Here is a 24693-nt window from a genome sequence, read left to right on the forward strand (position 1 = left end):
AATAAACAAATCCAACTATACAAGGATTATATGAAAGAACTAATAATTTTTTCACAGTCACTGTGCAGACGAGAGCCAAGGCTCTTACTTCCCTGCCAGACAATCTCAAGACTCTTTTCATTTTTGCGCTTAGCTCTATCTTGATAATCTATTCGACCAAAGAAAAGAGAGTCAAAGCCAACCTGTATTTACAATTAGAATTAGAGGATAGCTCACAGAATTTTAACAACATGCACAATAGTTTTTCTTCTGTGGTTCAAGGTCTAAGGCATACTTCAGATCCCAATAAGTAAGCCTGCACAGCAGAATGTCCAAAAGGATCAATTTGCCAACCAATTCTAGGAGTCACGCCAAACTCCTCTTTCAGGAACCGATGTCCCATTGTTGTCTGATCAATCATATCTATGTAATGTGTTGCTGCCTCATCATGCATACACATGCCACCATTTCTGTGACAAGAGGGGAAAAATGAGTCACAAAAAAAAAATCGTCAGGACTCAAATCTCAGATAAATGGAGAGAGTCAAAATATATTTTCCGGAACACTCCAAACTTGATAATAACTTTTTCTCAAGTAAAGAGAAAATAAAACTATACTAAACAGAAAAGTAAATTACATGAACTCTATTGACCCGAGCTGACAAGTTGCTTAACTACATGCTTAATAGCTTCACTCTGGTCCCTCCACCATCGCTGAAAAAAAGCCTGCATTAATGATGAAACAATGTAAAAATTTATCCTGGTAATTATTGAAAGCATTAAAAAACATTAACGACTGTTGTAAGCTAGCACAAAAACTACACTATTAAATGATCATATGTTTGCCCATGCTTAACAAAGTGTACACAAAACAAAGACATTGAGGCATAAAAAAGAGGAAAAGTCCGTCATAAGTATAGTATTGTGGAACAAACAAGAAATCTGATATATACTCTTCTGGTCCCATTTATAAAATAGAAAAAAGGTTTTTTTTTTTTTGTCTTATTTATAAGTCATCTCATTAAATTTTTAGTATGAATGTAATATCTTATCCTTCATTTATTACAGTGCTGATGGTTATTTTTTTTTGTAAAGTGTATATGTTAAATAGAAACAAAGTTAGAAAGTTGTTAAATTTTAAAGAAAAGTTAATACAGTTTAAGGGGTTTTTTTTTTTTTTGTCTGTGTAAAATATGTTAGAAATACCCTATAAATAGGACCAGAGGAGTAAATCTTTAGCTAACTTTTCTAATGTGGTACAATAGAAAGGTTTTTAAGGAAATAAGTATCAGAATGGGAAAGGGAAATGAGCCTTTCACGTAACCAATTTTGGCATGCGGTAAGGATTAAAAAAAAAAAGAAATATTTGAAACTTAGAATTTGAAGGGGGGCAGGAAAAGCAATGACACACAAACCTTATAAAAAAGACATGTCTCGTCTTTTTTTTTTTTGTTGGGGGGGGGGGGGGACGTGACTAGTCTTGAACAATAGAAAGTGGCATTATTTTCGTCCTTGACATCATGGTTTCTAAGGGAAGTGACATTTCTTGAACTCCCATTCCTTTCTACCAAACATAACCGTACAATGTGATAATTTGGTCTGGGATTTCTAGATATTTTTAATTATCAATTTCACAAGAATGACAAGCCTATCACACTGCGAAGCTGCATTAATCTAAACTGGGGCAATTTCATGTTAGACATCCGAATTCCAAACAGGTAGTACATTACTTTGATTTATCAAAATTCATTGTGGACATGTGAAATTTGCGGACATTATAAATAAATTAGACGTTGGCGCGGCATTTCAAGAAATTGTAATTCCATAGTTTTGCAAGATTTCTCGATTTCCTTCCTCATTTATCAGTACCACAAGTATTAGACTACTAGCAAATACCATCGAAATTAGCAGGAAGCTGCATAGATCAAGGGAAAGCAAATTGTTTTATAAGACAGAAACAAGAGTTCGCCTTTTCAAAATTAATAGAAGGGGTCTGGAAATTGCGCCAATTAAAAGTACATTAAACAGGCAGGTAGGGCCTTCAAAGTTTGAACTTTGAACTAAAATTCCAAAGGCCTGATGTTTATGGAACCATAATTCCAACTTTTGAAATATTTTCATCTGGGTTACTCAGAAATCGGCAGTAGTAATTTACGGACAGAAAAGATAGCCAGAAGTAAAGGGCATGGGAGAAGCAACTCACTATCTCAACGTAGATAAATTTCCGATTCTTGTCAGCCAACAGCGAAGGAACTAAGGAATCTAATACATTCTGAACACAAGCTCCCTACAAAATTCAACAGGATAAGTATATGAAATTCACAATTTCTGTACGATATATTGTGCAAATTGTAAAAGTGACAGTGAGTGAGAGAAAGACCTGAATCGAATTATTAGAGCCAACATAGTACTGATCAACGGTCTTCAACCAACCAACGTCGTCGTGGGTGTGAGGAACCAGATGAACGTTTAGCTTACCGGGAACTACGCTCCGTGAGGTGTTATACACTATGAACTTGGATTGCCCACAAAAGATTGCTCCAAAAAGGAACAGCAAAAATAGTAACTGATTCGCCATTAGAAGCTCACGCCAATCCCTCTTGTAAAGCAACTCCGGACCCTCAAACAAAATCGTATCTTCCCTCAGTCTCCGGCTTGGTGTTCATGCACAGCACTGTTACCATTCAGCAGACTAATTTTCACGGCGATTTTCTCAGCAATTTTCAGTCGTACGAAGCTCTTTTGACTTCACCTTCTTCTTAGAGATGCAGCCAAAATCAGTCTAGTGTTTCGTAGATCAACTTTCTTTGACATCTGCCAAAACCAATGCTGTTCTGATAAGAAGCGGACAGGCCCATAGCAGATAATCCATGTTTCTTGTCAAGTCACAGTCCCAAATGACAACTAAAGTTTTGCATTTAAATTCTCTGCAAGAAGAGAGTTTAAATTTTGAAAAAATCTAAAAAAAGTGATAGTTGAATTTTAAAATTTTAAATTAATATTTGTTATTATACTCATAAAGAAAATGATTACATTCAAAGAGTAAATGACAACCTATTTTTGTAGTAATTTCTGATTTAGTATTTTGAAATTCAGTAGTCACTTTTTGAGATTTTCTCTTAAATTTTTGCCAACATTCTCGACAAAAAATTAATTCTTAATTTTATTTGCTTTTTTTTTTTCCTGATTTAGTGGTTTGGATAAGAGGCTGACGGGGCTATGATAGAAAATGTGTCTTTCTAGACTCTAGTTAAGTCATGCCAATCAAAGTTTTATATATATCCATTACCTACGGGCAAAAAAATCTCCGTAACTACCCAAAAGAAATGCCTATTTTATTTCAGTAGTATTCCAGAAATTTAATATTTTGGGTAAGAACTGGGGGACTATAATAGATAATCTGCATCTGAAATGTAAAAACGTGTTTGGTAATTCGTTGATTTTAGCTGCTGTCAGATTTTGGGGGGGGGGGGGGGACCGTTCAAATTGCTTTGACCGAGATTAGTCCTGCAATGATACTAAATGCTAACTCCTATGGGACCCCATCAACTACTAATCTTATAAATAGAAAACAATGTGTTATAAATAACATGGTAGTACATCTGAGTCAATACAAAAATGATAATTACAGATCTGCCTAATTGAAATCAAATGTTGCCCGCCTTGTAAGTTTTTTTAGCAATAATTTTACGAATTTATTTCAATTTTTGAGCTTGACAACTTTTATATGTATTACTAATTCAGGCTGTCACTAATTAAAAGTTATCGTTTTTCAAGAAGTGTGTTGTATGCGTACGCATGTATCAACAATTACATTTTTAACTGTCTTACGTGTCAATTAAAGATGAATCTGCTTTTTTTTCGGGCACGAAAAAATGAATCTGTTTTTTTTTTGGGTGAAAAAAAAAAGAATCCGTTGAGCAGTCTTGAAGAGGAATCTCCCAAGTCCTAACCAGCAGGAAAAGTTTAAAAAAAAAAGTCAAAAATACTTTTTACCCCCTCCATAGCGGCCACATGGATTACAGCACCAAACTTAAAGGACCTTTGATCAGGCCGAGTATTGGGCTATTAGTGATGCCCGACCCAGATGGCAAGCACCCGACCATGCTATTCGGACAAGTTTTTTAAAAAATTGATAAGAAAATCATTAAAATATTTTTGGTACGGATAAGCTTGAGGTGGCAGATATGGGCGGTGTCTATAAAGTCAATCGGACACAGCCCAATCACCTGACAGGATAGTTGTTAGAACCAGTAATATAAGTTGAATTTACGAGTTCAACTAGCCAACCCGTTAAAAAGAAAGGTTAAGGTTGGCTAAAAGCCAACCCACCACTACTTAAAAAATTATAACCTGAACTTGCGAGTCAACCCACCAAATAACAAAGGCAAAAGTAAAAAAAACTTCCACTTCAAATGTTATTGCTATTAGAGATAATTAGATAAATAGGGTTATTCAGTGTTACTCATTGGTTTCATTGGAAAAAAATGTGTAAACTTGCATACTATCATGTTAGAAAATTGGACAATCATATACTATTTGTGTTTTATTGTGTTATAATTTTTATTTGGATGTTTGTAATATTTTATATCATTTTTTAGTGTTTTTATTTGTTTTATAGATAATTGCTAATGTTTTAAAAAAATAGGAAAAATAAAAAAAGAAGGAAAAAAATGTAAATTCTAGTAGGTTGACTAAGGGTGTGTTTGGCAAGCACCTCAAACCATGGTTTTGGGACCCAAACCATGGTTTGGGAAAAATGTTAGCCAAACACCCTTAAAAAAATCAAAACCATGGTTTTGGGAAAAGCAGAAATTTTTTACTTTTGGAGAAAAAAGGGAGAGTGTGAGAGCTTATAGGATATATATCTTATTATTTTTTTTATAAACATATTTTTTATAAACATATTTAATCTTATATCTTATAAATATATATACATATTAATTATTTATTAATTATATTATCTTATATATTATTAATATATGTTAATAAAAAATATATTATTCACAATTTTATTCCTTCAAATTAAAATATATCATAAAATATATTTTTCTATAATTATCATATTAATTTATGCCAATTTGTATATATAAAAAGTACTTCTAATAACAACTATCCAAACACTCACACTTCTCAAAATCACTTTTTCACAAAATCTATTCTTTTCAAAATCTATTTTTTTCAGAATCTATTCTCCAGAAGCTATTCTCCAAACCATGGTTTGGTTTCATCCAAACACACCCTAACCCACCTTGGGGGTTAGGGTTTGCATTCTGCAAATTTCCCAGAAAATGAGCCTTTTTGAACTTGCAACGTGTGGCCACAGCCAGTCACGACTACTCACGGGCCAACCCCAACTTGCGGGTTGGCTCGTTTTACCAGCTCTGGTAGTTGTTTTGCGTGTTCAAATACAAGATAGTAGTACTACTTCCAGTCCTTAATACTCATTCGGTCCCTAATATAGGACCCAATAGCTGGGTTGGTTTTGGTCCTAAATATAAGACCCATTTCTCATATTTATCAATTTTCTCTAAATTACCCCTATAGATACTCCCCCAACCATAATCAAGTAGAAGATGAAGATGAGATATTAAGAAAGATGATTATGGTATTTTGGGAAAAACGTGTCATATTTCTTATAATTAACTAACTTATCTAACTTCCTTAATCTAATCAAATTAGTTAAATGGGTCTTATATTAAGGACCGGAGGAGTATAAATTAAGTTAGTTGACTAGTTTAAATAGATTAAAAAGAACTAATAAAACTAGTTACTTGTAATAAATAGATATTGTCTTTATTAAAGTATCCTACTATTATTATAAAGATTATCTTTAAAAACATGAATAATATGAGAGGTAAGGCAGACTGAGGTCTTATATTAAAGATAAAATAAAAATCAAATAACTTTATATTAATATTAAGAATCGAGAGGATGGTGAGTGATTAAACGGAAAAAAAAATTGCCCATTCTGTTTGACCATCTTCATAATATGGAGGCATGCGTGTTATGATACATATTTTCATCATTAATTTGCTGACCATTAATAATGTTATGGAGCTGGTAAAAGAAAGCACCGTTACCGCAGATTTTACGGGATTTTAAAAGCCGCCCCTATTTAGAAACTGTAAATAATAAACGCCAGTTTATTGACTACCCCCTCCTATTTTTATTATAAATTTCAAATAAGTAATTTATTAAAATTAGTTAAAAGTAATAAATAATTTAAAGTGTATTTGTATTTTTAAATATATCTTTGAAATGAATAAATAAAAATATATGTGAAAATGTGATAAGAAAAGTACAATAAATAATTAAAAATAAACAATTAAAAAATATATTAGATGTTAAAATTCCAAGGTTATGAATAGGACGGGGCTATAACGAGTGGCAATGTCTCTGGCTGCTCAAGTTGTATTTAAGATAATTAAATATCAAAACTATAAATAATCAACGACTTTATTCTGTTTAAATTTTCACGAATCATGCGGTTCTTGATCTCAGAAAGGTAAATGTCTTGTATAGTTTCGTTTGAAAATGAAAAAAAAAAAAGCTTATGAAGCACATTTACTGGAAAAATGATATAAAAATAAGTTAAAAATTGTAATATGCTAGTTCAGACACATAAGACTTCAACGTCTCAAGGAAAAAATGATGTGTGATCGGATAGTTTGCAAATATAATTAAATGTTAAAAATGTCATTACATCAAAAAGTTTATTAACAATTAACAAGTTATGAATAATGATAAGCGTTGAATAGTAAATGATAAAAAATATACTATCAGTGACAAGTCATTTGTTAATAAGTCGTGAACTGATAATAACAAATATTAAATAGCTAATAACAATAAATATATTAGCACTAACAAATTTGATATTTTTTATTTAAATCTAATATAAAGACATTTTAATTATTTGACTACATTTGTAAAATACTAAATCAAATATTACTCTCTCTTCTAAATCTTTGAACTCTTAAACACCTGAATTTAAATATTTCAATTTATAATTTCTTTTTATGTTATTTTCCCTACACATTGTTTGAGTAGTTTTCCTGAAATTTTAATCAATCTCAGCACTTTCTCATAAGCAATGAGAAAGTACTTTGCGTGGGAAAAAAAACACATAAAAAAAGCATAGATATTTAATAATGAGAATTTATTTTATTTATGATTGTTTAAATATTAAATAAAATTATATTTAAAATTATTATTAATTGAATAAAAAGGACTCTTCTGATCCTAAATATAAAACCCTTATATGGTATATAAGACTCTTATAAATGAGTAGTTAAATAATCCAAACAGGAAGCGGTCGCCGGTATATGACGTGAGGCGGTGCGTCATCCACCTATTCAAATGTTGACCAGGGTTGGTCCCGATATTCCCTAGTCACGATCCCTTTCCCGGGTCCCACCCTGGCCATAGGCGTGCTCTCACCATTATAAAAACAACTCCATATTTTATACGCAGACGTGATACAATTAAGTCCACAGATCAATTATAAATAAACAGTATGCCTGTTTTAATGATCTTTATATAATGTACATGTTATCTGTCAACCATATATCGTTGACAAATCTCTTCCTTTACACGTTCACATCCGGCATTTGACATTTCAATAATTGAAATATATTTTCAACTAATAATTGAAACATATTTATACCACATATCAAACAATTATTTGATAATTGAGTTGTGAGTTTATGCATGGAATATCTTTGTTGCTCAATTAACTCGGCCCTTTGTTTTCGTGACAGTAGTGTGATTCTTAGACATTGTCTTGGTAATAATATCACTTGTCACATTTAGATAAAATTTTGAATTCAGTATATTTAATTATATTTTTTTAGTTCTAAATATAATACTTGAAGAATTTTATATTTAGGACAGGAAGATATTAAATTTAAAAAACATAAAAAGAATACCATTCTTATTTTAGATCGTAACTATTGGTTGGAGCCGGCTTAATTTGATAATTTCCATGGCATGCTTACGTGTATATGCTCAATATCTGTACTTTATAATTTAGGCCAGATGAAGTGAAACGAAATAGAAAAAAGATCTCTGACCAGAAAAGAAATAGAAAAATGATCGAATAACGATGCAGGATTTTTTTTTTCAGGAAAGTCGGGCAAGTAAAAAAAAAAAAAAAGGTCCGAAATGATGCAGCAATTAATATGCGATTTGTGAAAATATATTAAGTTGTAGTAATTATTAGATGCAACCACGCGAAATGATTAAAAGGGAAATCTTTAGTTGATTGAGAAATAAAAAAAGGAAAGATACTGCTTTAACAAAATCTCACGAAAAAGATATCCCTAACATACAGCACGTGTTGTTTGGATTGCCGAAAAGCTAAATTACTGGAGGAGTCATGTATCTATATTAGCACTGGGAAAAAGGGCCGGCCCGTCACGGGCTCGGGCTTAAACGGGTCGGCCCGTTTAAGCCCGAGTTCAAAAAATGAAACATTTTCCTAAGCCCGGTCCCGTGAGATAACGGGCTCGGGCTGGCCCGCGGGCTTTTGACCCGTTTAACTAAAATGTATTTTTATTATTTTTCTTTGCCTATTTTATCGAAATAATAAAATGAAACAACAAAATTACTAATAAAAGATATAAATATAAATAAAAATAAGTCACAAACATAAATATCATTATGTTAAAACATCTATCACAGTGTAATAAAGTCTATTGAATGAACAAACTAAATAGAGGACAGACATAAACAACTAAATAAACACTAAGTTCAGTAAATAATTACAATATGGATGATCTTGTTTAATTATAAATAATTAACAAAAAAGTTTAACTAACAAACATAGTATATATAAAAATAATTGTTTGTCCTACTGACAAAAAAGAAAAGAGTTCATCATCCATAGTTCTAAATTTGTTTCTAACTATAAAAATGATATAGATTTTTATTTTAATTCAAAAGATTCTTTAACCAATTCTATTTCAAGTATAAAAAATATGAAAGAATGATAAATAAAGATTGTAAAATAACACATACAGCATTTTAATAGGTTTTGACAACTTATAAATAATAACACATTTTTGTTAATATACTTAGAATTATGGTGATTTCTTTTTTTGTGAATGCCATTTGTGTAAGCAGTGGGGGTAAGTAAAACTAAGAGTATATTATGTGTAAAATGTTAGGGTTTTCCTTTTTAAGTTAAGAAAAAAATATAAAAATTAAAAAAAAATTATTGGCGGGCTTAAACGGGCCGGCCCGCGGCCCTACAGGGCTGGCCTGTTTATTTTTCGGCCCTACAGGGCTGGCCCTTTTAAGCCCGACTTCCCTTTCAAGACTCCAAAATACAAGCCCGGCCCGCGACTTAAACGGGCCGGCCCGACGGGCTCGGCCTGTTTTCCCGGCTCTAATCTATATGCATATGTGTGTATATATACATTGTGGGTATTCATGAGGCTCTTCTACTCGAACTCAATTAAATTATGCCCAATCTAACGCTGAAATAACAGCCCAAATAATAACCGGATTTTTTTGGGTAGGACCAAATATCAGGTAAGGCCTGGAGTTTATATAATCTTCCGATCCTAAATATAAGATTTTTATATATACTAATATAAGAGTCCTATATTTAAAACATAAGAAGTATATAATTATATTTAATAATTTTTAAGAACAGTATTTCTGGCATGATTCCAACCAGTTTGCTATTGTTCCAGTGATATTCCCACAATAACATGTAAACATCATGAGTAAATTAACTGAGACCTGAAAAAATTAAATTTTAATCTGAGGCTTATTCCTGAGAAAATCACATAGAAATCTCATGTGAAGAATTTAAGCATCAATTAACCCAATTTATACAAAATGTTACAGGCCAGCATGTTAATACCACGCATACATTGGCACATGTGTGGTTATGAGTTGTTGCCTCGCATAGCATCAGTTAAACATGTATAAATTATATATAACATCCCCTCTAAAATTTTTTTCCCTTATTACTCTAGATTTCAATAATTTATCCCCTCAAAATTAACCTCTAATAACGACCTTGGTCATGCTTAGCAAGCATATAAATTCAAGGCATTTGTGCATTGGCAAATAAATTTATAATCTTATAATTATTTGATCCCTATAAGAAAAACCTTCCCAAATTAAATTGTGCATTTAGGTGCAGATTCAGTGTATCTCCACGCACATGCACTTGATTCTGTACTTCATATATGGACAAGGGCACAAGGCAATCTCCTCGGCGAGGGGTGTGATTGTGATGCACTGATGCCGACGAAGCCTACCACCTTGCACAATTCGCAGCCACGTGTAAAACCTAAACATGCCAACCTACTTTTTTAAAATTTACTTCCCCGAAAAGGAAAAACATTTTTGAAAAATAAATAATATTATTTTCAATTTTATCTTTAATCAAAAAACGTTTTTTGGCACCTCCAAATCTCGAAGAGCCAGACAAAGAACGCCTCTCACTTTAACGTGCAGCAATGAAAACCCTACAAGCAAGCCCCATGTTATCTTGTTCTTATGCGTCTCTTTAATTTCATCTTCTCTTTCTTACTTAAGATATGACGAGTGAACAACGTATCCTTTTCTTCTGATCTTTGCTTTCATCCATTATTCTCGATCATTCTTTTCGATTACAAATCTCAGATCTCTCTAGCTAGCATAGCTCCCTCCCTTTCTGCTTTCATCAGCTGGGAGAAGCAACGCCAGTGAGCTTATAATCGGAGAGGAGGTTATTATAATACTGAAAGTGGTCAAAGAGAGCTGAACAAGGTGGATCGAAGGCATGGGAAGAGACCTCTACCTTCTGATCATGATGCATCAGAGGCCAAAAGAGAAGATTTCATCATGTCTCGGCCTCACCCATCACCGTCCGATCAGACCCAAAAGGAAGAAACCTCACCTTCTACCTTTTCGCATCTTATCAGCACCAGTGATACTAAAACCTTCTCCGTCCCAATCTCACATGGTCAAGTAAGCACCTCTTCTGGGTTTGGGTTGATCCAGAAGCTGGATCGATCCCAGCCTCCACATCAAAATCAAGGTAATTAATTAAGGTCCCGTGCCCCTTTTCTTAATTTTCAAGAATATTGCCAATAATTCTTATGCATCACAGGATGATAGGTCCGTATAAACACCTGAGCCCATGGTAATTTTCCAATACAATACTTTACAAAGATATTTCCATTAATTATTAACCCGAGTGCAACTAGGGTTACTTCAATTTCAACTGCTGCAAAACATGATATTGATCTCGATCCACTATTTGTTTTTAGGCTTGTGTCTATCCGATAATGATGTTGATCATACCGACAAGTGGTTCGGTACGGTATATATTTGCAGTGTGCACTTACCATTGGTGGATCGTATTGTCTTCATATATGTAGTTTGAAAACTATTTCTTTCCCCTTAAACAGCCAGTAGTGCAATATATTTTCTAAAAAAAATGTTGAACTTGGACGCTTTGAAAGGTAACGATGTGAGAAAAAGAAACTATAGAGGAGTGAGGCAGAGACCATGGGGGAAGTGGGCAGCCGAAATCCGAGACCCTAAAAAAGCAGCTAGGGTGTGGCTTGGCACCTTCGAGACGGCCGAGGATGCAGCCGCTGCTTATGATGCTGCAGCATTAAGGTTCAAAGGAAGCAAAGCTAAACTTAATTTCCCCGAACGTGTTTCTTTAGCTACTTCTTCAGCCGTCCCTTCATCACAAACCCAGCTTCATGCTGCTCCTGCTCCGCCGATACAGGAGGCGGCGCAAACTGTGTCTTGGCCTCCGGCGCCATCGACGGACAATGAAGGGTTCCCAAATCTATTGCAGTACGCGCAGCTACTTCGTGGTGGTGATGCTGACCTCCAAAGAGCTGCTTCGGGACTCCATAGTTATCAGAATGATCCATTTCTTTTTTATCCTTCTACGTTATTCTCGTCATCATCAGGCATGTCTTCTACTTCGTCTGCTTCTATGTCTGGGTCTGATCAACGTCAGGTTCAAGATACGCAGAGAGTAGCACAGGAAGGAGATTATTATGGAGGTTCTTCTTCTCCCGGTTCTTGTTTCCTTGATGAAGGAAACACGAGGAGATAGTTTTACGAAGTTTCCATACTCACACCTGAACAGCCGGTGCATGCAGTGGAGGAGCGGGTAATTATGTCCGTTCATATAGCTAGCCTGCAGATTTTTCAGTTTGACTAGCACCTCTAACTAATTCTGAAACATTTATACGAATGATACGTTCCTTTTTCTTTGGTATAAGCATATATGTTCTATTCTGTTAATTCAAGGATGCAATTGTCTTTGTTTAATCATTGATATTTAGCACCATTATAGATTTTGATTCTTTGCGAGTTGTATGCGGCTTCGTGGCGAAAATATAATCTCATCATCTGTGTGCTTAATGAAGGTATAGAAACTTATATAAGTGATTGTATACGAGGTTTAGAGCAATTTACTTGCCTCCACCATCTAGTTTCCAAGCAAACTAGCATAATTCAAGCATGTAATAGTTACTGTTAGTTTCATTAGTGTCTTTTTTTCAATGAGATTGGTTATGAGTGAAAGAAACAAGACGCGTGCTTTATCCGAGATACTCGAGATATGTGTTGAAACCTAATTAATAATATGTAATTATATATGCTTATAGATCATGGTATTGATAAGTTCATATTGTATATACTTGAACGGTCGAGTAAAACTATTCACATGGTAAGCATTCTATGCAGCGAAACCAGTGCGATACTCGCGCATAGCAAACCAAACCAACTCCATGATAAATGTGAAAGAAGAGTAAATGCGCGTCTTAGTTTTTCGGGTCGGAGTTTAATGGGTGAATAATTGCGTTAAGAACATTAAAAATATGACCGACATTGTCAAAGGAAAAAAATGACGATCATGTGCAAAACATAGGTTGTTGTTCTGGAGAAGAAGAAATAATCACATCAAAGTAAGTCATAACTGACAGTTACGTCGAAAGATTTTTGTGGGGTTGGAAGTTTCATTAGAGATTCTGATCAACTAAGCCAGCGGCAAGCAGTTAATTTGTCTGGGTATGACTTCAGAGAAATTGAGAATTCAGATTCGTACGTGGAGTCAATGTTTGCGTCTATTATGCCCTTTTGTCCTCTTGGAGTATTCGCCGGTTTCTTACACCGCAAGCTGCTTCGGCAATTGGAGAACGCCGACGTCCTTTTAATAACATGATTTGCGCTCTAGGAACTGCAACTACCTATTGATATTTTGGCCCATGGCACCGTCGTCAACCTAACAAAACATGAGTCAAAATGTACAGGTGGCACGTTCTAGATCGATCACGTCCATTCGGCGCTAGGGAATGGATGGAGGAGGAGGAAATGAAAAATTTTAATGAGTTTCAATTGTTTATAAAATTGAAGAAGCAGGGTTCAATTTTTTAAATGCTTTTTTTATCGAAATTTTATAAATCTACTTCTTTAATTTTTCAAAACGAGTTTAGTAAAAGTTTCTCTCCTCCCCCTTCTCTTCAATTCTCCTGTATTAAACATAAGGTAAGAGGAGAGTTGATCTCATCTCCCTAAACTTTCATTCATAGAATACGAGCAGGAAAAAAATTGTACTCATTTAATTCTTAATATAGGACTTAATTATTAAGTTGATTTTGGTTCTAAATATAAGACATTTATCATATTTATCAATTTTTTAAATATCCATATGAATCTCTCTCAACCATAATCAAATAGAAGAGGGAAGAGGATATTAAGGAAGATAATTATGGTGTTTTAGAAAAAAAAATATGTCATATTTCTTATGATTAACTAACTTACCTAACTTTTTTAATCTAATCAAATTAGTTAAATTAGTCTTGTATTAAAGACGAGAGGAGTATACCAATTTTCCTTTAAGGTTATTAGAATTGAGCCGATGAGGACAAGTTAACTATATATGTATATCAAGTTATCGACGTCTTGTCCCCTTCGATCTCATGCTTGTATTTTAATAGGATTTATCACGAGAATAAGTCGGCGTCGTCCAGCGTGTATTGGGCGTCCGATCTTGAGGATATGTAGAAGTGTGGACTGGATCCCCTGGTGGCATCAGGATGACATACCCCAACAATGCTTTTGATTTTTTTTTTTTTGGGCGAAAACTATGCTTTTGAGTGTTGACTATTCGGAGGCATCGCCGAATTGGAGAACCGTGAAAGTTTGGACGACCCTCCTTGTAAACTGTAATTCTCCCTTCCCCTCTATTTCCATCTACCCAATGGAGGGAGGGAAAGTTGGGATAATGGGAGGGGAACAGGCCCAAATGAAATGGGCTTGCAGCTTTGATTGACTTGTCAACAGAAGACCCACAATACCACTGCGTCCAGAACTCCAGATTCTAGAGCATCCGGATCTCGCGCATGCCAGAAGATGGATGAACCATTAAAAATGAATATTCTAAATTCTCTATTTAATTTTGAAGTTTCGAACGTAATTTTATCTTTTTATAAGAATTTTAACTTTTTGTTTAAAAGCAACTGATATTCTAATTTTCGAAAAAAGAAGACGCGCAACTCGTCCATACTAAGTGAATAAGAAAGACCATGGCACTTTTTTAATAAGAAATACTTTTAATTATTGTCTTATTAATTAATAAGATAACGATTAAAACTATTCAAGATTTTAAAAATCAATATTTAATATAATAAATTATTTTTATTACTAATTTTCATATATGACCTCCATAAAGAATCTTTTTCTTAAAAGGAAATATTATTAACATTGCAAAAACATTGACAAATTAAATATCTACTTACTCTAAAATATAAAATTCATATCACCTTGATAAATATTTATATGCGATTATTTCTTACATAATTTAAAATTTAATTTTTCAGTTTTATTTTTAGTCGTTTATAAATTCTTGAGATTTTTTTTTTTGGCCGACTACTCTTAAGAAGTGGAGACTCTAGCGTCATTATAAATTATAAATTATAGTAAAATCATTAAAACCACGCATTACAGAAGCGGTGCCAATTTCTATTATACGAGTATCTTCTCAATTCCAAGTTTTCCTGAGGCGCAGTAGCTAGGGATTTGGCAGCGGAACAAAGGCCGAAGAAAGACAGAAGAGGAAGATGTTGAGGCTCGCGTCGAGGAGGCTTTCCTCCATCTCTTCATCTCCATGGAGAGCCGACCAGGCTATGTCGGCTTTCTTCTCTCGAAACTCTATTAAATCCGGCGGTTCTTCCTCCTCCGATCGCAACAGATCCTCTCCCGATGCTGGTCATTTTTCTCTCAGGCCCGACTTCCTTGTTCCCTTCAGAGGTTAGGGTTTCCTCCCCTTTCTTTATTTTGCGGTTCTTTTACAATCACTGGACACAAATTATTTGATTGAATCGGTGAATCTCGATTCATCTGAGTCTTTAAATCTATGCATGTAACTTTTCATTTTCCCATTGGCCGTTGCGATTTCCTTTTTATTTGGCTTGGATGGAGCGTTTGCATGATGAATTTGACGCCTGGTTCCTGTTTGTAGTAAAAGATGACATCTAGATACTGGAACTTATGCTCGAAACTGAAGTAATTACAAATTGACATGAGTGAATGATTCATTGCAATCATGGACTCCTTCTGGATCCGAGTATTGATTTGAATCTATACGTCGTTCAAAATTTGTAGCGTGCTTTGTTAGTTGGTCTGTCCTCTCTCTTTTCCTCGAGTTCCTTCGCTGGATTCTCACATTTTTAGTGTTGTTTCAGTTTACTTGTGAAATAGTTTCATTTTGAAGGTTTGGTTTGGCTTTTACTATCATCCCTCTCTTGAAGATTGGGTATAAACTGCATGTTTGGGAGAGCCATAGTTAGTTATTGCTTTACGCGGCGAAACTAATGGCGAAATATTGCTGGTGTTTTTACCATTTTTATTAGTTCTGATTGGAGTAACTTATCTTGCCCGTTTGGAAGTTTCAGTCCCCCCCCCCCCCCCAAACACTGGTTATGAACCTCTACGGGTCAAATGTTAGCACCAGTGTCTCCAGCTTGAAGGATACTTATTTTGAAGGATAAACATCTTTTTTCAGGGGCTCCGAAAACAGTTTTTGGCTGAAACTCTGAACATTGTGTGCCAGGGCAAATATTAGAATTTGCATCTCCTCCGTACACCTGATTAAACACTTTATATTAAGCCATTAGTTGATCAGTTCATCTGTTCAGTGAGGCCTATTTTTTCCATGCTAATTGTTTGAAATTGGTTTCCTCCAGGTTTTCTACTGACACGCTTGTCCATCCAAAGGAAAGTAGCATTATTTCAGAGATTCCTCCTACTGTCGCAGCTATTAAGAATCCTACTTCTAAGATTGTTTATGATGAACACAACCATGAACGATTTCCTCCAGGGGACCCGAGCAAGAGGGCATTTGCCTACTTTGTCCTAACTGGTGGTAGGTTTGTGTATGCTTCTCTAATCCGTCTTCTTATTCTCAAGTTCGTGCTCAGCATGTCAGCTAGTAAGGATGTTCTTGCTATGGCCTCCCTGGAGGTTGATCTGTCTAGCATTGAGCCTGGCTCTACAGTGACTGTTAAGTGGCGTGGAAAGCCTGTGTTCATCCGTCGTCGAACAGAGGATGATATTAAGCTGGCAAACAGTGTTGATGTTGGATCTCTTCGTGACCCTCAGCAGGATGCAGAGAGAGTGAAGAACCCAGAGTGGCTTATTGTGATTGGCGTTTGCACGCATTTGGGTTGCATTCCCCTGCCAAATGCTGGCGACTTTGGTGGATGGTTCTGCCCTTGCCATGGTTCACATTATGATGTTTCTGGCAGAATTAGGAAGGGGCCAGCGCCTTACAATCTGGAGGTACCAACTTATACCTTCTTGGATGAGAACAAATTGATGATTGGTTGAAGCTCTTGGCGCCGCTTTTGTGGGGATAAGGTTATTCAGGCACAACTTTTTGTCATTTATTCGTTATCTTCAAAATTTGCCTTGGACATCTCTCATCGAGTCCCATATTTGGGTTTGTTTAGATGTGTTAATGTAACTCAGAGAAAACTTTTACTGTCTGGCGAGACCAATTTGAATAATCGCCTGGCTTTTGCTAGCGTATAAATGCTTAAAACTGAAAGTCTTTGAGGACTACGGCCTGTGGCATGATGTATTCTATTTTGGAAATTGCCTATCACATAATTTTTTTTCGTAAGAGCTGCGTTTTTTTTGTAAAGAAAAACATTTATTGGTATGATGTATGAAACTTACAAGTTACAACAACTGTTCGTATTCACGCATCCATTTTCCGGGTATTTTGAGTATATGCGACTTTAAGCAGGCAAGAAGCCCAGAGTTTGGTGACATGTTTATTCTTTAAATTACTAATATGTAGAGAACCAGGATCATAAAAATGTCAATTAATTAAACCGGTGTCTAGAGATAATTGGCATCTCAAAATTGTGAGCATGCTGGGTTAAAACACTGGGAATCACAACAGTGTCCAACATACTAAGTCAGCCAATCAGCCAAGGGCCAAAAGCAAGTCATCTTTCAAAGATGCCTTTGACATAAACCATGCCTTTTTCGCTCAATTGGAGCTCCTTTCTCATTTGCTCGACTTGTTGATCATCGCCTTGAACAATAATCTCTGATAAGGTTCCATCATCTGCAACTATCATTTTAACCTTAATCTCCTCCTTTCTGGATGCTCGGGTCCAGTAATATACGCCCCTGTTTCAAATTTCAGGAAGTGTCAGCATTGCACATATTAGCACCCATTGCGGAACATCCTTTCAAACGGAAAAGCAAACTTAACACCACTACTTTACATTGTCATGGCATTCACTTACGCTAGTGGACTTAAGATGGTAACCCAGAACCAATTGTTGCCAATATCTGGGAAGGTTATGGTAAGAACTAGGGCCACGCTTGCCAAGCTGATGCAGGTGCAGAAACTCAATAGCGCTGCTTGGCCCCTGCTAGGAACCATCATTCCTTCAAACCTTCATAGACGAAACCACAATATCGGATCTCAGTTATCCAGCTCCAAAAATAAAATAAGCGAAAATACAAAAGAAAGAAAGAAACGCTCATATGATGCAAGTCTGAAACCTTTCATAAACAAAAATACTCGTCGATTATTTTAATTCAATGTTAAATTCCCGGGTTTTTCCTGCCTCAACTGGGTTGCAAAGAGGAGATAAGTTTCTTCGAGTAAAGGCAGGTAAAGAGAGGGACTGAGAAAATTAGAGTATGCAAGAAGAGAAGGAAGCCATGATGACTTACGTGACAGTTTCTCCCCTATCAATCACCGCAAAATTATTACGCGTGAAGAATGATAAGATCTCCCCAGCAGCCTGATTTGGCGCCTTCTTCTCGCCTTCGCCAATAAAGGTCTTCTTCACAATCTATCATCAAAGCCATCCGAATCAATTCAAAATTGTCGAATCAACATAGGAAATAGCAGCAATCAAGAAGGAAAATATTACACAGCTCGAATTACTTTGGACTTGACAGAACGCTTGATGAGGGACCAAAGGCCCGGAACAGAGATGACAAAGAGACCAAGAGAAGTGTAGTAACTGGCCAATGAATAACCGGCGCTATCTGTAAGTAGAACGAGAGAATAAGGGTTTTGCTGGTTTTGGTGGGCGATGAAGTCCAAGATAGCGGAAGATGAAGAGACGGGGTCGTGAAGTGAGGCATGGAGTTGAAGCTTCTTTGACCTCGGTAGGTGTCGCTCGCATCCTACGGATGGCTGAACCTGGTGGTGGTGGGTGAAGCCTCCGGCGTCGAATTTGGTGGCAAACGTTACGGGCGGTGATAACAGCATCTTAGCTGCCATGGATTGTTCTCCCAGCTGCGAACACCGAAGGGATAGGGTGGTTTTTCGACCCTGAGCTTTGCGCTTCTGGTGCACAGTGCATTACTGCTACATTTGACGGTCAGGATTCATCGCTGCTTCAAGTTCAACCGCGTGAATTGGATTAGTCTCAAATTAGTCAAATAATCCATCACCCCTCAACGTAATATAGATTAGTTGAAAATTTACTTTATTACCGTTTCAATTCTTTTGTTTTCAAATTTATTAATGAAATATTTTATGAGATGTTCATAAATAGAAATGGGATCTGTGTGAACAATTAAAGTGAATAAGGATGCACATCTTTTTATTTAATTAGAACAGCCTATTTCATAATACCCTTTTATTTGTTTGACCGCCGCGCTAATCATACTAAATTTCAACATTATATTAATATTTTTTATATACGCGTTATATTAATTTTTTGCCTCCTATAATATGAATAAGAGGGAAAGTAGGAAAAAGAATCTCCCCACTCCCTTCGACTTCTTATTTCTAAAATGAAAAGAGCATGTGCTCCTCCGATCCTTAATATAGGGCTTAATTGTTGAGTTAGTTTTCATCCTAAATATAAAACTCATTTCTCATATTTATTATTTTTTTCTAAATTATCCTTATAGATACTTTCTCAACCATAATCAAGTAGAAGAGGGAGATGGAGTATTAAGAAAGATGATTATAGTCTTTTAGAAAAAACGTGTCACATTTCTTATAATTAACTAACTTACCTAAATTTCTTAATGTAATCAAATTGGTTAAATGAGTCTTATATTAAAAAATGGAGGAGTATTTAAATGTTATACTAGCATATTTTTGTTTTCTTAAAAACTGAATAGAAGTTGTGACCTATGTGAATCTGGCTTCACTAGATCCGGGATAAATGCCAAAAGCCAACATATCGCCGGGTCCAGACGATTTGAGAGATGATCATACTCCCACGTCGTAACTTCGTTTTGTTGTGAATTAAATACACGGTATTTGAGATCTTGAAAAAAGGAAAAAGAAAAAAGAAAAAAAAAAGCCATCTCATTTATAATTTGTAAATTTCATGTCTTGTCAGAATTTTTATCTTACACATAAATACTGATTTTTTTCAGAAAAATACACAATAATTATAGCATAGTTATAGTATCTTCCTTGGCAAAAAAGAATAATTATACTCATCTGGTCATTAATACTACCTCTGATCCTTAATATAAGACATTGTTTGACTTTTATTTTGGTCCTAAATATAAGACCCCAATCTACTTTGTCTCTTATATTTATACTTTTTTTTTTCAAAGTAGTCATTCTAGTAATAGTATTTCTAGCTAATATACTTAATTAGTAATGATATTTTATGAAAGACAACACATATTTATTAGAAATAACTAACTTAACTTTTTTCTTAATCTCTTTAAATTAATCAACTAGCTCTTATAATTAGGATTGAAGGTAGTATAAGACTTAATTAACTAACTTGAGTAGATCAATAATATTAGTTAAATTAGTTAATATAATAGTTTTTTTTTAAAACACCCTAATGATTTTTCTCAACTCCCTCCCTCATTTTTTTACTTGATCATTGTTGAATAAATATCAACAGGATTAATTTAAAAAAATGATAAATATATAAAATAAGTTTTATATACATTATCAATATAAACTCTCTGATTAGATCATATATTAAGAATTGGATGAGTAATATAACATCCTTGATACACAACATAGGGAGCCAGAATCACAAATTCACTCCATGGGTGGCCGTTATCCGTACCAGGCGTGGCATTTCTTTTATATATATGTGTGTGTATATATATGCACCAATTAGCTTGGACTAGCTTTTAACTGCCGAACATTGACCCGCTTTTTTTTTTTGGCCCCGGGAAGGGGGGATTAACCACATTTCGTGTCTGTAATCCACCAAAAATAAATAAATTATTCCTAGCTCAATTATGCCAACTTCCTGGGGGGAACTCAACTATGTTTAACATGAATCTTGCCGTCACTCTCTAAATAAGTCCCCAAATGGGTAAATCAAATTCTATATTTCTTTTTGCATCATTTTCTTCACACCAATAAAAGCCATATTTATGTGTTTGTTGGATGGCTTTTCCTCCTCAACAGAATAAACTAACATTTCTTCACCAAAAAAGAAGAAGAATAAACTAACATTTTATTAGCCTTCTCCGCCGCCACTCGGACTAGCTCATGTCTATAAAAATTACTGCACGATGATTTTTTTTTTGGCCGGCAATAAATTACACGATACCTGCTCCATCTATTTTCATCAGAAATATTTGATCAAATCTGCTGGCAAAAAAAAAAGGGATTTGACCAGATCAGGGGAATAAAAAAATGAATTAAAATTAATGAAAGATGATAAATATATAAACGTTATATTTTTTTCTCAAAAATACTCCAAAGAGTATAAGAGACAATAAAAAGATGAATGAATATGCTTTAGGAAATGAGATATAAATATATTAAGGTTAAAATAAGTAATTAATAGGGGCAAGATAAAAAAAAAAAAGCCAACAAAACTTGAGACATTTCATAAATGTTTTTCATAAATAGAGATAAAATAAAAATGATAATTTTTTCTTGTTAAAAAAAGGGGAGGGAGTAATAATGGCCCCCACTTGATTTTGCCAAAAAAAAAAACCAAAAAACACCTGCATCTCTACAAAATCATCTTGAGTTTTGAAAGCTTCCTCAATAAAAGCATTCTTTGGGTTAAAAAGGGACGTTAGTAGTCACGCATTCATATATGTATGGACATGTATATGTTCACCAAGCTTGAAGAGAAAGAAATGAATTTTAAGAGGGCGTCAATCATAATACTCATCTGCTATTTAAGATAAGATATAATTTACTAATTCAAATAGATTAATGATATTGGTTAAATTAGTTAATATGATATTTTTTCTAATACAACTTATGTACATTTCTTAATTTCCTCCTGTACTTATTTATTGTTGAAGGATATTAATAGAAATTTGAAAAAAAAATGATAAGTATATGAAATAAGTCTTATACTCCCTCCGATCCTAATTATAAGAGCTAGTTAACTAATTTGAGGAGATTAAGAAAAGAAATTAAGTTAGTTATTTCTAATAAATATGTGTTGTCTTTCCTAAAATATCCTTGTTAATCAAGTATATTGGTTAGAAATACTATAGTTAGAAGAACTACTTTGAAAAAAATATAAATATAAAAGACAAAGTGGATTGGGATCTTATATTTAAGATCAAAATAAAAGTCAAACAAGGTCTTATATTAAGGACCGGAAGTAATAGATAGGATTAATATCAATTCCATAATTAACTCATATACTGCATCCGGTCCTTAATATAAGAACTAGTTAACTAATTTGAATAGATTAAAAAAATTATCTAAGCTAGTTATTTATGATGAATATGCGTTGTCTTCCTTAAAATACTCTTATTAATCAAGTGTTATTTGATGAAACATTTAACATGTGCAACTATTATAAATACCAGTTTAAAAAATAGATAAATATAAGAGAAAAATTATATTGGGTTATTATATTTGTGATCAAATTAAAAATCAAATTATTTCTTATATTAGGAATTAGAGGTAATATTAAAAAGTGGGGGTACTGAAATATGAAACTACCAGGAAATAAAAAAAATTATTTATTTATTTTTTCCTGTCGCAGGCAGTGAGGTCAAACAAGCAACGTTAGCGAAATGGTCCCACCTGATTAGACAATGGTTGTTTGTCCTTTTTTAACGTAAAAAATTGATGACGATAATCATTGTTCAGCCTTCCTAGTCCCCCCCGCCCCTCATTTTTTACCAGAACTGCCTAGTACACTTTACGAATTAAAACGAACGCCTAATGTCCATTAAAAATATATGTTCATACAACGTCACGTGAAATTTTGATTTTGATTATAATAATAAATGCAGCACGTTCGGACAAAATAAAAAAAAAAATTAAATATGGGTAAGAAAAGTGGGAAAGCAAGAAAGGCATAAAAAAAACGTTTACTTGAGACTCTAGAGCTTCCCAAGTCCACGAGAATACGAGATCAGAAGATGGTCCATACTTGACGCTGCCGTCAAAGGCGCCATTCCTCTGCGACCGTCCCGAGCCGCGCCTGCCAGGGGCATCGTTATATTGAGGGGGAAATGTAAAAAAAAAAAAAAAAAAGGTATGTATGTAGGTAAAAGAATGACAATTATAAAATATGTAAAAAAAAAAAACGTGAATAAGAGCTTTTATGCTGCAATAATATGAAAGTCTGAGACTCTGAGTTGTACATTTTAAAATTTTAGTTGTGAGGATAGTTTTATTTTACATTCTCTGCGAATTCTTTCATTGCCACGCTCCCTAATATTTTTATATGTGATTTTTTAAAAAAAAGTTTAACACGTCTGTAAATTTCAAATTATATTCGAATTACCAGGTACTTAGTTGGAATAACACTAATATTTTTTAATTATAATTTACAAAATACAAGGTAAATATGTAAGAAAATTTTTGTTTTGAATTATGTAAATAAATGTTTTTGGAGTCAAGTCCTTAAGAGCTGATCACCTTTTGCCCCTTTTTTATAAGATATTTATATATGGACAAAGAGTCTCTCCACTTCCCTCTCTTTTCATTTCTATTAACTTCTCATCTCAACCATCAAGATTGAAAGTTTAATGGTTTAGATTTTATGTTTTACAAAATAATTTTATAAAATATTCTTTGGTATTGTTCTTAATTATCCTGGCTGAAAGTTAATAGTTTTATTTTATTTTATTTTATTTCAAAACTTAATTTATAATTTTAAAAACATGAAATCTAACTGTTAACATTTTAATCTTATAATTAGAATAAAAAATGAATAAAAATGAAAGGAAAGAAAAGTGGAGACACCGTTGCTATTTTCAGTTTTGGCACTCTTGCGGAGCACTGGACCCGGGTAATAATGATTTTTAATTACCATGTAATTTTAAAACTAGAGAAACCTAATTTCTAGAGATATCAAACTAGATTAGAGTGTTGGGATCTGTGACATATTGTACTCTCTTGGGTCTTATATATAAGCTTCACTTTTAAAGAGGAGTTTGGTCCAAAACATAAACTTTATTTTCTTAGTTTGTCTGAGTATCTATTACTTGTTTTTTCCTCTTTTTTCCTGGTTGACTGCATTTAATGATCACTCTCTTACATTAATATTACTCCCATGTATTCTTTTTCATTATTGTTTTTTATTTATCACTTCTCTCATTCACTTTCTTAATAAATAAAGGCAAATTTAAAAAAATATATTTCTTAACTGCTAGTTTGCTAAACATGATTTAATTATTTGAAATTTATATATAAGACTGGAGCCTGGAGGGAGTAACAAGTAACAAAATTCCTCCATCAAATGTCACTCGAGGCTTCTGGCCAAAATGACAAAAATCAAGAAACAAAAAATTAGACCGAACAATAAACTAGTTGAAGTTGTGGTTCAAGAGTTAGTGGGCCAAATTGAGATCAAACTGGCCACATTAAAATAATAGAGTTTAATTAAAAATAACAAAATATAATAACATTAATAAGCACTGATAATAAAATATAGGGATACACAATAATAATTTAATTATAACAACAACAAAATACAATAACATATAGAATTTTAATTTTTATGATTCCTCAATAACTAAAATTAATAATCATTAATACCAAGATTATTATCAAAAAAATTTTAAATATACAATGACTGAAATATTAGGAGTTGAATGAGAAAAAAAAGATCAATAACAAGATAATAATTTAAACCTGTTCATCACCGGTTTATATCGGTTTATACCGGTTTGACTGGTTTAATACCAGTTCAGTTCTGACCAGTTCAATGCTTAAACCAAACTAGACTACCAGCCGGTTCACTGATTTTCTGATTGAACTGGCTGGTTCGGTTCTTTTTTTTTT

At 33.9% G+C, this 24693-nt stretch overlaps 3 protein-coding genes and 1 long non-coding RNA gene across 4 annotated transcripts; 2 read left to right on the plus strand and 2 right to left on the minus strand.

Moving 5' to 3' along the window:
• Positions 1 to 77: 77 nt before the first annotated feature.
• On the minus strand, positions 78 to 2814 carry LOC114751120 (uncharacterized). Its single transcript, XR_003740712.1, has 5 exons — positions 2359 to 2814; positions 2182 to 2265; positions 617 to 704; positions 275 to 449; positions 78 to 182 (listed from the first exon to the last, which is right to left on the minus strand). It is a non-coding gene; the product is annotated as an uncharacterized LOC114751120 (long non-coding RNA).
• On the plus strand, positions 2111 to 17198 carry LOC114751119 (cytochrome b-c1 complex subunit Rieske-4, mitochondrial-like). The gene is made up of 4 exons (XM_028939785.1): positions 2111 to 2121; positions 12091 to 12093; positions 14982 to 15257; positions 16192 to 17198. Exons 3-4 carry the CDS (start codon positions 15068 to 15070, stop codon positions 16833 to 16835), a joined length of 834 nt encoding a protein of 277 aa, XP_028795618.1. The 5' UTR covers positions 2111 to 2121; positions 12091 to 12093; positions 14982 to 15067; the 3' UTR covers positions 16836 to 17198.
• On the plus strand, positions 10377 to 12342 carry LOC114751115 (ethylene-responsive transcription factor ERF113-like). The gene is made up of 2 exons (XM_028939782.1): positions 10377 to 11016; positions 11444 to 12342. The coding sequence occupies exons 1-2, from the start codon at positions 10821 to 10823 to the stop codon at positions 12055 to 12057; spliced, it is 810 nt and encodes a 269-aa protein (XP_028795615.1). The 5' UTR covers positions 10377 to 10820; the 3' UTR covers positions 12058 to 12342.
• Positions 17199 to 17276: 78 nt separating the features above from the next.
• LOC114751117 (protein COFACTOR ASSEMBLY OF COMPLEX C SUBUNIT B CCB1, chloroplastic-like) lies at positions 17277 to 18805 on the minus strand. Its single transcript, XM_028939783.1, has 4 exons — positions 18421 to 18805; positions 18204 to 18325; positions 17768 to 17920; positions 17277 to 17648 (listed from the first exon to the last, which is right to left on the minus strand). Exons 1-4 carry the CDS (start codon positions 18760 to 18762, stop codon positions 17462 to 17464), a joined length of 804 nt encoding a protein of 267 aa, XP_028795616.1. The 5' UTR covers positions 18763 to 18805; the 3' UTR covers positions 17277 to 17461.
• Positions 18806 to 24693: the final 5888 nt, after the last annotated feature.

Source organism: Neltuma alba, unplaced genomic scaffold (genome assembly GCF_004799145.2).
Source record: "Neltuma alba isolate B1F8T4 unplaced genomic scaffold, ASM479914v2 tig00006760_pilon, whole genome shotgun sequence".
Taxonomy (NCBI): domain Eukaryota; kingdom Viridiplantae; phylum Streptophyta; class Magnoliopsida; order Fabales; family Fabaceae; genus Neltuma; species Neltuma alba.

What these genes read in the sequence shown, in the direction of transcription:
- LOC114751115 (XM_028939782.1), top strand. Translation starts at nt 10,821, where the DNA reads ATGTCTCGGCCTCACCCATCACCGTCCGATCAGACCCAAAAGGAAGAA. An exon ending in GCCTCCACATCAAAATCAAG is followed by an intron (nt 11,017 to 11,443) that starts GTAATTAATTAA and finishes ACGCTTTGAAAG; the next exon opens with GTAACGATGTGAGAAAAAGA.
- LOC114751119 (XM_028939785.1), top strand. Translation starts at nt 15,068, where the DNA reads ATGTTGAGGCTCGCGTCGAGGAGGCTTTCCTCCATCTCTTCATCTCCA. An exon ending in CTTCCTTGTTCCCTTCAGAG is followed by an intron (nt 15,258 to 16,191) that starts GTTAGGGTTTCC and finishes TGGTTTCCTCCA; the next exon opens with GGTTTTCTACTGACACGCTT.
- LOC114751117 (XM_028939783.1), bottom strand. Translation starts at nt 18,762, where the DNA reads ATGGCAGCTAAGATGCTGTTATCACCGCCCGTAACGTTTGCCACCAAA. An exon ending in GATAGGGGAGAAACTGTCAC is followed by an intron (nt 17,921 to 18,203) that starts GTAAGTCATCAT and finishes TCGTCTATGAAG; the next exon opens with GTTTGAAGGAATGATGGTTC. An exon ending in ACCATCTTAAGTCCACTAGC is followed by an intron (nt 17,649 to 17,767) that starts GTAAGTGAATGC and finishes AATTTGAAACAG; the next exon opens with GGGCGTATATTACTGGACCC.